We start from the raw sequence: 12,521 nt of genomic DNA, 5'->3' as shown, positions 1-12,521 counted from the left end.
AGAGATCTTTTCAGATGAGTACACACAGACCTACCACATTCTCTCTCAGCCTACTTTTAGGCCCAATCTGGAAGAAACCCTTACTCCTCCTGACCTTATAACTACTTCTCAATATAAAAGTGGTAGTGAGCATCATTTTAACCTCTTGCCTTTTACCCCCAACCGCTGGGTGTCCAGGGATGGTATTTTATTCCATCTCTGATGTGACCGACAAGCTGCTGAGCACCTCTGGAGACCCCATCCCCACGCTCCAGGAGGACTTTTGGATAAGCAGTAGCCCTGTGGAGCTCACTGCTCCCCTGAAAGAGGTTCTGGAAGACCTCAGCCCGCCCGCCATGGCTGCATTTGACCTGGCTTGCTCCCAGTGCCAGCTCTGGAAAACCGGCAAGCAGCTCTTAGAAACAGCTGAACGGCGCCTTAACAGCAGCCTTGAGAGTCGGGGTGAGTATGCTTCTTTCACATGACCCCTTTGTTCTGAGATGCTTGATAATTGTACAGGAAGAAAGTTACTGGGGAAGGAGGGACAAGGAGAAAGGATTGTTTCTTTATTTCTTCATGTCCATTCTGGTGACTAGTCTATTGAGAGTCTCGCCTTCTTTTCTTGTTAATTTATTTTATTTTTGGCTGTGCTGGGTTTTCGCTGTTTCTCTAGTTGCAGAGAGCCAGGCTACTCTCTAGATGCAGTGCTTGGCCTTCTCGTTACAGTGGCTTCTCTTATTGCAGAGTGTAGGCTGTAGCACGTGAGGGATTCAGTAGTTGTAGCTCCCCGGCTCTAGAGCACAGACTCAATAGTTGTGACATGAGGGCTTATTTGCTCTGGAACTCCAGTACTTTGGCCACCTCATGCAAAGAGTTGACTCATTGGAAAAGACTCTGATGCTGGGAGGGATTGGGAGCAGAAGGAGAAGGGGACGACAGAGGATGAGATGGCTGGATGGCATCACGGACTCGATGGATGTGAGTCTGAGTGAACTGCAGGAGTTGGTGATGGACAGGGAGGCCTGGCGTGCAGTGATTCATGGGGTCGCAAAGAGTCGGACACGACTGAGTGAACTGAACTGAACTGATGTGGGATCTTCCCAGATCAGGGATCAAACCCGTGTCTCATGCATTGGCAGGCGGATTCTTTACCACTGAGCCACCAGGAAAGCCCAAGAATCTCACCTTCTTAACAGACATAATAGTCTACAGTCATTTGGGGAAATTTTCTTCTGGTTTATAGATAAACTCAAGGAAGAGATAAACATTCAAAACTGGTTCAAATGGCATTGGTGATACAGTGGTGAATATAGTTGCCTTCCAAAAATGGTACAAATGGAATTTGTGCCCCTAAACTGTATACCTCCTCCACAGTGAATCCCACTTAACTTTAAACCTGGGTCTCAAACTTGTACACCAGGTATAAGGGAAAATTTTAGTGGATCACATTTAAGGGGAGGATTGTACCTTGAGGTTAATAATATCCCAGAATGTGTCTATGGAATTCGTAGAGGAATGTGAAGAAAGAATTAGGCAAAGTGTTACTCCCCACCCATCCTTGATACACACACCCAACACTGGAAGGACTGACGAGGCAGAGAGAAAGGAACGTATTCTGAGTAATACGGAGGGAGGAATGGTGAACAGGTGTGATATGAGTATCTATCCCTGGGTTCAGTGATTCGCTGGGAGAGCTCACAGGACTCAGCATACAGTCATACTCATGGCTACAAATTATATCATCGAAAGGACACAAAGCAAAATTAGCAAAGGGAAAAGGCTCATGGGATAAAGTCTGGAGGAAACCAGACATAGACTTCCAGGAATTCTCTCCCACTGGAGTCACACGGGACGTACTGAACTCCTCCAGCAGTAAGTTGTGACAGTAAACAAATGTGAAATGTTGTCTACTGGAAGCTCATCAGTGACCCAGTGCCCAAGGTTTTTATTGGGGGCTGGTGACAAAGGCACCTTCTGCCCAACATGTACCAAACTTCCAGACTCTCGGAAGGAAGGCAGGTGTTCAGCATAAACCACACTGTACAAACAGTTTGGGCACTATCAGTCACTTCCATCATTTAGGGAAAATTTTGTCAGTGTAGAAAAGCATCTACCAGTCAAGTTCAGAGATGCCAGCCAAGGACCAGCCTTGCCAGCAGGCCTTTCTGCAGATAGCAGTCTCAGGCCTTCTGTGTTAACTCTTTCATGCACGCCCTTCCAAATCACTTCTGAGCTGTTGGCTTGAAATCCTTTAATGCTGACATAGTCCTTCTAAGAAAGTGTACTGTGGCATACACAATGCTGTCTTTACTGAACAGTTTACTTCCCCCTCGTCTAGCACTTATATTCTAAAATGAATGAAGATTATGTAATATTCAGGCAAGCTGGTTTCATGCCAATCAGGAATTAATTTAGTACCTACTGCATCTCCTGATTATCTGAAGTTAATGGAGCACAAGAGCAGTATAAGGAATAATCTCTACATAAAGTTCTTTATAGTCTAGTCAGGATATCAGGATACCATTTAAAACAATTAGACGAGACTGGATCCCAGCTCAAATTCTCAACTAAGAAAAGTACCAAGGCAGATCCACAGGAAGTGCCTGGTTGACTTGGAACAGCAATTCCCCAGGAATACCAGAGCTTCTGGGTCTGCTGCTGTGGACAGCTGAGGCACCTTGCCACAGATAGCCCTGGAACCACAAGCATGGAATACACCAGGTTTACTGGTCTATTCAACCAGCACAGCATCTACCTCCCCCTTAGTATTAAAGGAGATAAAACTTTACACATAAATACAGGACTTTCCATCTCTGAAAGTACCTTATGTTTTTTCTGCATTCCCTCTTGATTCATCCATTTCCAGGTCGCCGGCTAGACCACGTATTCATCAATGCTGATGGCATTCGAGGTTTTCCAGGCGTTCTTCAGCAGATCAGTAAGATTCTCAATTACCCACTTGTGTCAGCCGGGCAAATCAAATCAGGTGAGCTGCTTAACTACCTTTTTTTTAATCTCCTGAACTCAGAACATTGGGTCAGCATCAGACCTGACTTTTTCTTTCTCGTTTGCTCTCCATAGAGAGTGGAGAGGATAAAGGAGGAGGTCCCCCACGGTGCAGCATTGCTGAGCTGCTTCAGACGTGTTGGCCCAGCCTCACCGAGGACTGTGTAGTCAGCCACACCACCCTCTCCCAGCAGCTGGAGCAGATCCTGCAGTCGCTAAGAGAAGCACTAGAGCTGCCAGGTACCAGTCCTTCTGTAAGGGAGCAGTTGAGGTTGAACTAGGGGAAGGACATAGCGGAGCATGAAGGAGCACATTGGAATGGAGGCCTAGGACCCAGAAGTGGGCCCTTGTGTGTGCGTGCTGAGTCGCTTCAGCCATGTCCGACTCTTTGCCACCCTGTAGACTGTAGCCCTCCAGGCTCCTCTGTCCATGACATTCTCCAGGCAAGAGTGGGTTGCCATGCCCTCGTCTGGGGATCTTCCTGAGCCAGGGATTGAACCCAAGCCTCCTGCATTAGCAGGTGGGTTCTTTACAACTAGCACCACCTGGGAAGCCCAGAAGTGGGCCCTACCAGCCCTCTAGTTAACCAGGACTGGTCTGGTAACTAATCCCACCTGCTTCCCCGCCTCCTAAGTGAAGGGACGCTTAGCGCACCATTAGCTGGTACATGTTTCTCATTCCTAATGAGGGATATACCCAGAAGTCACTCCGTAAACATTGACCAAACCATCCCCAAAAGAGTGCTGTGCATTTTTCAGAGGAGTTCCACCCCAGAGACCCTGGGGTGAACATGGAACTCGTCACGCTGATTTCTCCAGACTCAGAACTCTTCCTGGCTGAGAATCACTTGCACAGGGAACCAACTTGTGATTGTATGGTGAAAGTCACTCTGTTGTGTCCTCCTCTTTGTGACACCAGGAACTATACAGTCCATAGAATTCTCCAGGACAGAATACTGGAGTGGGTAGCCTTTCCCTTCTCCAGGGGATCTTCCCAACCCAGCAATCGAACCCAGGTCTCCCACATTGCAGGCAGATTCTTTACCAGCTGAGCCACCAGGGAAGCCCAAGAATACTGAAGTGGGTAGCCTATCCCTTCTCCAGCAGATCTTCCCAACCCGGAAATCAAACCTGTGTCTCCTGCATTACAGGCAGATTCTTTACCAACTGAGCTATCAGGGAAGCCCTTGGGATTGTGTAGCTGCCTTATAAGTGTAATACCCAAGCTGTAGGGTGCCCCATGCAGTATATGTTTGTATTTATATTTCATAAACTTAGGATTTTATAGCTGCCTTGTAAGTATAATACCCAAGTATAGGATGCCCCATGCAGAACCGAGCAGAGGCTCAGTTCCCGTATTGTGTTGAAAACTGACCCAAAGCCAGATGCACAGACTCAAGACTGCATGCCTTCTCCTTCCGAAACTCTTCCCAGAGCCCAGGAGTACCCCCCTGTCCTCCCTGGTGGAGCAGGTGGCCCAGAAAGCTCCGGAAGCCGAGGCCCACCCTGTGCATATCCAGGCTCAGCTCCTCCAGAAGAACCTGGGCAAACAGACGGCAGCAGGCGGCAAGCAGACTGACTACGTGGGCACCTTCTTCAGGTACTGCAGCACCCTGGCTGCTGTTCTCCTTCGGAGCCTGAGCTCTGAGCCTGGTAAGTAGCAGGAAAAAGGAAATACAGTCAGGACCAGCCCACGAGTGTCTAGGGCAAGGAAGAAGAAGGCACACAATGAAGAGGTTCCAGGTGCAGCAGTAGCCAAGGACGCTAGATTTATGGGGTCCTCTCTTATTCACCTCTATCTCCCTGATGCCTCGTACAGTAGTATAGCACACGAGAGTATTCAGCACATTTTGACGGCATTAATGACTCAAAAATACTCTCTCAGATCTTCGACCTACTGGGGATATGAGAACTGAGAAGAGGAATTGAGTCTCTGTTTAAAATGCCAGACGGCTTAGTCAAGTCCACGGAGCAAGTATTACCTGCACTTCAGTCACATGGAAGGGAGCAGAAATTGCTATTTGTGGCTAGACCTGTTCACTGAAGTGTGTCTGTGGTTGGAAGTCTCTAGAACAGTGGTAAGGCGTAGATAAACCTGTGGTCAGCATCATGTCAAGAATACCTTTTACCTAGAAAAATACCAATGAAAGGACTTTCCGTGTAGTTTTGACACTATTTTTTTGTTGGTGTTGCAGTCAGAGATGCAAAGATCACTTTCTTTACTTCTGCAGATAACATGGAGGTCAAGGTAGGAAACCCCTTTGTTCTCCTGCAACAAAGCTCTTCCCAACTGGTGTCACACCTCCTGCTTGAGCGACAAGTACCCCCAGACAGGTAGGAGCCACCCCACGAGTGTCAGGCATGGGCCTTCCTAATTGTTTCATCAAGGAAACCAAGGGCTCAGTGGAGCTGTGTTTGAGTTCAGTACAGGAAGCAGGGATTTCTTCAACTTTTCCATTAATTTGCAGTTACTCTTATGCAGGCTTCATTAAAATTCAATGTGCCTTGTTTCCTCCTATCCACATCTAAATAAAGGGGTTAAAATCAGTTTAAAAATAAATAAATAAATAAAATTAAGAGGTGACTCTACTTAAGAGTAGGCAAAAATCCAAAACGTTGATAACACAATTAGTTGGTTAGGCTGTAGGAAAACAAACATTCTCACAGATTACCAGCAGGATAAAAATTGGTACAGCCCCTGTGGGAAAGCAGTTTGTCCATGTCCACTAAAATGACGATCTGCATTTTTGACATTTTTGGCAGTCCACATTGGGAAATTTATCCCGAAGCTTTATTATACATATGAAAAATGCTGTATGTACTAAGTCATTTTATCACAACTTCGTATGGCATGGCCATTGTCCACTAATGGGAAACTAGTTAAATTCAGGTTCCTCCACATAATGGAATGCTGTGTAGCTATAAAAAAAAAAAGAAAGAAAGAAAGAATGAGGGGCCTCTCTCTAGATGGAGATGGACAGATCTACCAGATGTGTTATTAAGTAAAAAAGCAAGGGGCAGGGCATTGGGTCTAATAGGCTGCCTTTTGAGTTAAAAAGAGGAGGGGAATAGAGGGAAACAGAGAGTCTGCATAAACATAAAGAAATTTGAAGATTGAGTGATGGTGCCCAGGTACTCAGGCCTTGCATGCCCTCTGCTTCTTTCTCTCCAGGCTGGCAGCCCTCCTGGCCCGAGAGGGTCTGAGCCTGAGCGTGCCACAGGTCATTGTCAACTGCTGCTGCGAGCCCCTCACCCTCTGCTCCTCCAGGCAGAGCAAGCAGACGTCAGCCCTTCTGACCCGCCTGGGCACCGTGGCACAGCTGCACATCTCCCGCTGCCTGGATGACCTCCCACTTTTCATGCTGAGCTACCCAAAGTCAACTGAGAACCCCACACTGGAGAGAAAGCCCCCTTCCTCCCCGAGGGATTCATCACCCCCAGCCCTCACCTCCTCTGCCTTGGCCTTTCTTAAGTCCCGCTCGAAGCTGCTGGCTACTGTGGCCTGTCTGGGGGCTTCCCGGGGGTCAAAGGTCACCAAGCCCAGCTTGTCATGGAAGGAGCTTCGCGGCCGCAGAGAAGTGCCTCTGACAGCCGAGCAGGTAGCCCGGGAGTGTGAGCGCCTCCTGGAACAGTTCCCTCTGCTGGAGGCCTCCCTCCTGGCTGCCTGGGAACCCCTCCGAGGGTCCTCTGGGCAGGGGCAGAGTCTGGCCGCGAGTCTCTGTGGCCAGGCCAGTCTCTCCACCGTCCTCCTGGGCCTCCATTCTCCCATTGCCCTGGACGTGCTCACCGAGGCCTTCGAGGAAGCCCTGGTGGCTAGAGATTGGCGCCGGGCTCTTCAGCTCACTGATGTGTACGGACGAGATGTGGACGACTTGAGCAGCATACAGGATGCGGTCTTGAGCTGTGCGGCGGCTTGTGGTGAGCAGAAAGCTGTGTCTCCCTTCTTCAGCTAGTGGTATTAACATTGAGGGTTCACCGAGTGGATCGTCGCCTCTGATCCTCACAGGAACTCTAGAGAAAGGTGCCACCGTGGTCTGAAGATACTGAGAGGCGAGCCAGGCCCAGAGCATGGGAAACTGCCCAGGATAGTCAGTGGTAGAGCAGAGCTTAGAACCCAAGCCCATCAAACTTTGGGACAGGCACTCAACCAGTATTCTCAGCCCTGCATATCAGAATCATTGGCAAATGTTATAGACTACAAATATCTGAGCCCCATTTCCAGAAGCCCATGATAAGGTTCAGGCAAGTGTTTGCTTTAGAAGAGCGGTCAGGAAAGTTTTTCTGTAAAGGGCTTTGTAGGCTCTACAGGCTTAGTGGCAACCACTCGGATCTGTCATTACGGCATGAAATCGGCCATAGACCATAAACAAGTGAGCGTGGCTGTCTTCTAATGCTGCTGCTGCTAAGTCACTTCAGTCGTGTCCGACTCTGTGTGACCCCATAGACGGCAGCCCACCAGGCTCCCCTGTCCCTGGAATTCTCCAGCGAGAACCCTGGAGTGGGTTGCCATTTCCTTCTCCAGCACATGAAAGTGAAAAGTCAAAGTGAAGTCGCTCAGTCATATCCAACTCTTAGCGACCTCATGGACTGCAGCCTACCAGGCTCCTCCATCCATGGGATTTTCCAGGCAAGAGTACCGGAGTGGGGTGCCATTGCCTTGTCTGTATCTTCTAATAATCTTTATAAAAACAGACCCTAAGGGGCTTCCCTGGTGGTAAAGAACTCACCTGCCAGGGAGGGGGATTCAGGATGGGGAACCCGTGTACACCCGTGGCGGATTCATGTTGATGTATGGCAAAACCAATACAATATTGTAAAGTAGTTAGCCTCCAATTAAAATGAATAAATTTATATTAAAAAAAAAACTCACCTGCCAATGCAGGAGGCACTGGTTCAATCCATAATCCAGGGAGATCCCACCTGCTGGCGGAACCCAACAGAGCCCACAGGGCCACAACTATTGAGGTGGTCAACTGTGCTCTAGAGCCCACCGCAATGAGAAGTCTGCACACTGCAACTAGAAAGTTGCCCCTGCTCACTGCAACTAGAGAAAGCCTGGGCAGTGACAAAGACCCAGTGCACTCAAGAGTAAATAAATAAATGATTTGTTTTAATTATTTAAAACACACATACTCAGGGGCCTGTTAGTCAACTCCTACTATAAAATCTCCCCAGGAGACTGACTCACCTCTTACCCAGAGGTGAGAGTGGTGACCTTCAGCCTTCCACTAGGGAGAGCAAGAGCCAGGCAGGCTGTGGGTGGGGGCCTTGGCTTCCCTAATGAAAGGAGAAAATCCTTTGAGAAGGTGGAGAAATCCATGACCAGCTCCAAGGTCTTAATGGCTTAGAGTCTGTGTTTCAGCTCTGTGATGTGGGAGTGTGAGAGAGAGCTTCTAAGTAAAAACAACAGTAAAAAAAAAAAAAAGCTAGTTTGCCTGCAATAACTTTCAAGTCGTAATATAGGAAGCAGCATGGAAATTACAGGGAGAACCAAAAGTTCTGCAGACAAGTTGAGTCGAAACGGTGCTGTGTATGCAGCTTGCCAAACCATGGAGCTCCTCATCTGTTCTTCTGTCCTCTCTTTTCATTCTTTCTCCCTTTTTTCCTTCCTTTCTCCTCTTTCCTCCTCCTCCTCTCGCTTCAGAAACTCCCATGACTTTGATTTCATTTGCATAACAAGAAACAAGATATAGCATCTGTCCTCATCATAGAATTGTTCCAAGTATAAAAACTAATTCTGGTCAGATGGATCTTCAGGATCCTCCCAACTCCTATTTTGTGAAACTGAACACGGCCCTTCTCTTAAGAAGTAACCTGGACTCTTGAGCTCCCATGCCAGGCTTGCTGAACATCTTTTTGTCTTGTAGACAAAGAAGGTTGGCAGTACCTGTTTGCTGTGAAGGATGCATGTCTGAGAAGTCAGCTAACACTGCACTTTGTGGACCGGTGGCCCCTGGAGTGGTGCCTGGAGATCCTGGCCTACTGCCTTTCGGACGCAGCTGTCCAAGATGAGCTGGAGTGTGAGCTACGGAGAAAGCTCGCGGAGCTGCAGGTGTATCAGAAGGTATAGGACCTGGGATCAAGAGAAAGGAAATGGGCTTCTTACCCTGTTACCAGCTCCAGCCTGTTCTCATGTGATGGTGGATTTTAAGAAACAAAATCTAGGCCTGGCTATTCCTCTGTATCTAGCTTCTGTTCTTAGGTGAATATCGACAGGGTCGCTTATCTGGTTTCCATTTTATTGACTCCTATGATTTTTAATATATATGTGTCAGATGAGGATTAAAAATCATAACAAGATTAACACTGGAATGAGGCTCTACAGTCTGAAAAGCATCTTTTTTATGTGTAGGCATACCTTTTTTTTTTGCTGCACTTTGCTTTTTCGCACTTTGCAGATACTACATTTTTTTTTACAAATTGAAGGTCTGTGGCAACCCTGCGTTGAGTGTCTATTGGCACCATTTGTCCAATAGCATTTACTCTCCTCATGTCTCTGTATCACATTTTGAGAATTCTCACAGTATTTTAAACGTTTTCATTATTATTATATTTGTTATGATGATCTGTGATCAGTGAACTCTGATGTTGCTGTTGCAAAAAGATTACACCTGGATGAAGGCTCAAATGCTAAAAAAAAAAATAGCATTTTTTAGCAATAAAATATTTAATTAAGGCATGTGCATTTTTCAGACAATGCACAATTTATAGACTACAGTATGGTGTAAACATAACTATTTGCACTGGGAAGCCAAACAATTCGTGTGTCTCACTTTATTATAATGTTCACTTTGTTGTGGTCTGGAACTGAACCCGCAGTATCTCCAAGGGATCCCCGTATATTTGAGCTTTGTGTACATTTTCTGTATGTGGTGTCTTTTTGTTGGCGGTCAAGAGTTTTTATAGAATTTAACCTCTGTCTTCTTTAAAGATTAATTTAAACTTCAGTTAAATTTCAGTGTTGCTGTTGTTCAGTCACCTAGTCGTGTCTGACGCTGTGTGACCCCCATGGGCTTCCCTGTCCTTTAGGGGAGTTTGCTCAAATTCATGTCCATTGAGTCAGTGATGCTATCTAACCGTCTCACCCTCTGCCACCCCCTTCTCTTTTTTGCCTTCAATCTTTCACAGCATCAGGGTCTTTTCCAGTGAGTCGGCTCTTCACATTAGGTGGCCAAAGTATTGGAGCTTCAGCATCAGTCCTTCCAAATGATAATTCAGGGTTAATTTCCTTTAGGATTGACTGATTTGATCCCCTTGCAGTTCAAGGGACTTTGAGGAGTCTTCTCCAGTACCACAATTCAAAAACCAGTTTGTTGGCACTCAGCCTTCCTTATGATCCAATTCTCACTTCTGTACCTGACTACTGGAAAAACCATAGCTTTGATTCTACGGACCTTTGCCGGCAAAGTGATGTCTCTGCTTTTTAATATGCTGCCTAGGTTGGTCATGGCTTTTCTTCCACGGAGCAAGCATCTTTTAATTTCATGGCTACAGTCACTGTCCACAGTGATTTTGGAGACTAGGAAGATAAACTCTGTCACTGCTTCCACCTTTTTCCTTTCTATTTGCCATGAAGTGATGGGACCGGATGCTACAATCTTCGTTTTTTGAATGTTGAGTTTTAAGTCAGCTTTTTTACTCTGCTGTTTCATCTTCATCAACAGGCGTTTTAGTTCCTTTTCACTTTCTGTCATTTATAGTGGTATCATCTGCATATCTGAGGTTGTTGATATTTCTCCCAGCAATCTTGATTCCAGCCTATGATCCATCCAGCTCAGCAACTTACATGATGTACTCTGCTTAACTTGTCATACTCCTTTTACAGTTTTGAACCAGTCTATTGTTTCATGTCCAGTTCTAACTGTTGCTTCTTGACCCACATATAGGTTTCTTAGGAGACAGGTAAGATGGTCTGGTATTACCATCTCTTTAAGAATTTTGCCTTCTTTCACTTCTTTTTCTTGGGGATGGTTTTGGCCACCATCTCCTGTACAGTGTTACAAACCTCTGTACTTAGTTCTTCAGGCACTCTGTCTAACAGATCTAATCCCTTGAATCTATTTGTCACCTCTACTGTATAATCATAAGGGATTTTATTTAGGTCATACCTGAATGACCTAGTGGTTTTCCTGACTTTCTTCAATTTAAGCCTGAATTTTGCAGTAAGGAGCTCACGATCTGAGCCACAGTCAGCTCCCAGTCTTGTTTTTGCTGACTGTAGAGTTTCTCCATCTTCAGCTGCCAAGAACATAATCTGATTTTGGTACTGACCATTTGGTGATGTCCATATGTAGAGTCATCTCTTGGGTTGTTGGGAAATGGTGTTTACTAAGACTAGTGTGTTCTCTTGGCAAAGCTCTGTTAGCCTTTGTCCAGGTTCATTTTGTACTCCAAGGCCAAACTTGCCTGTTCCTCCAGGTGTCTCTTGCCTTCCTATTTTTGCATTCCAATCCACTATGATGAAAAGGACACCTTTTTTTGGTGTTAGCTGTAGAAGGTCTTATAGGTCTTGATAGAGCCGGTCAACTTCAGCTTCTTCAGTTTTAGTGGTTGGGGCTTAGACTTAGATTATACTATGATATTGAGTGGTTTGCCTTGGAAACAAACTGAGACCATTCTGTCATTTTTGAAACAGCGCCCAAGTACTGCATTTCAGATTCTTTTGTTGACTATGAGGGCTACTCCATTTCTTGTAAGAAATTGTTGCCCACAGTAGTAGATATAATGGTCATCTGAATTAAATTGACCCATTCCCGTCTGTTTTAGTTGGCTGATTCCTGAGATGTCAGTGTTCACTCATGCCATCTCCTGCTTGATCATGTCCAATTTACCTGGCTTTAGGACCTAACATTTCAGGTTCCTGTGCAGTATTGCTGTATACAGCACTGGACTTTACTTTCATCACCAGACACATCCACAATTGAGCGTCATTTCCACTTTGGCCCAGCCACTTCATTCTTTCTGAATCTATTAGTAATTGCCCTCTACTCCTCCCTTGTAGCATATTGTATACCTTCTGATCTGGGAGACTCATCTTCTAGTATCATATCTTTTTGCCATTTCATACTGTTCATGGGGTTCTCAAGGCAAAAATTTCCTCGAGGTTTGCCATTTCCTCCTTCAGTGGATCATGTTTCATGAGAACTCTTCACTGTAACAATAGCCATTTTGAAAGGGATAACTGAAAATTCACTTTCAGTTCAACCTTTCAAGGGAAAGGTTCTTGTGATGTATGTGTTATATTCAAGATCAAGAGGCTTAGGGAGATGGATTTACACGATGCAGCTACATAACAAGTATACATATATGCTAATCTTTCCAAGCGTACTGGTAGCCAGAGTCCAGAGCCCAACCAGGGAAAGTGAAAATGGCAAATGAGAAAGATTTTCTTTCCACTCTTCCTCAGCAGTTTTCATGCTGAGCTAAAATGCTGCCCGAAGGGTGATCCCACAGAGCATTCAAGCCAGAAGAATAACCTGGATAGAGTTTTGAGATGAAGGAGCAAGGGACGAGTGACCCCAGGAGACTGAACAAGCT

At 46.0% G+C, this 12,521-nt stretch overlaps 1 protein-coding gene across 2 annotated transcripts in view; it reads left to right on the top strand.

The window, feature by feature from the left end:
• ZFYVE26 (zinc finger FYVE-type containing 26) overlaps nucleotides 1-12,521 on the top strand; it is a 67,249-nt gene that overhangs the window by 23,076 nt on the left and 31,652 nt on the right. For both annotated transcript variants that reach the window (XM_069596887.1, XM_069596885.1), the window contains exons 16-22: nucleotides 178-441; nucleotides 2,846-2,965; nucleotides 3,061-3,225; nucleotides 4,419-4,637; nucleotides 5,216-5,318; nucleotides 6,157-6,902; nucleotides 8,852-9,048. In XM_069596887.1, coding sequence (XP_069452988.1) covers nucleotides 178-441; nucleotides 2,846-2,965; nucleotides 3,061-3,225; nucleotides 4,419-4,637; nucleotides 5,216-5,318; nucleotides 6,157-6,902; nucleotides 8,852-9,048 — 1,814 coding nt within the window. The remainder of the gene's footprint in view (nucleotides 1-177; nucleotides 442-2,845; nucleotides 2,966-3,060; nucleotides 3,226-4,418; nucleotides 4,638-5,215; nucleotides 5,319-6,156; nucleotides 6,903-8,851; nucleotides 9,049-12,521) is intronic.

Source organism: Ovis canadensis, chromosome 7 (genome assembly GCF_042477335.2).
Source record: "Ovis canadensis isolate MfBH-ARS-UI-01 breed Bighorn chromosome 7, ARS-UI_OviCan_v2, whole genome shotgun sequence".
Classification (NCBI taxonomy): domain Eukaryota; kingdom Metazoa; phylum Chordata; class Mammalia; order Artiodactyla; family Bovidae; genus Ovis; species Ovis canadensis.
The sequence above is the reverse complement of the archived record's forward strand: the minus strand, read 5'-3'. Positions and strand labels throughout refer to the sequence as shown.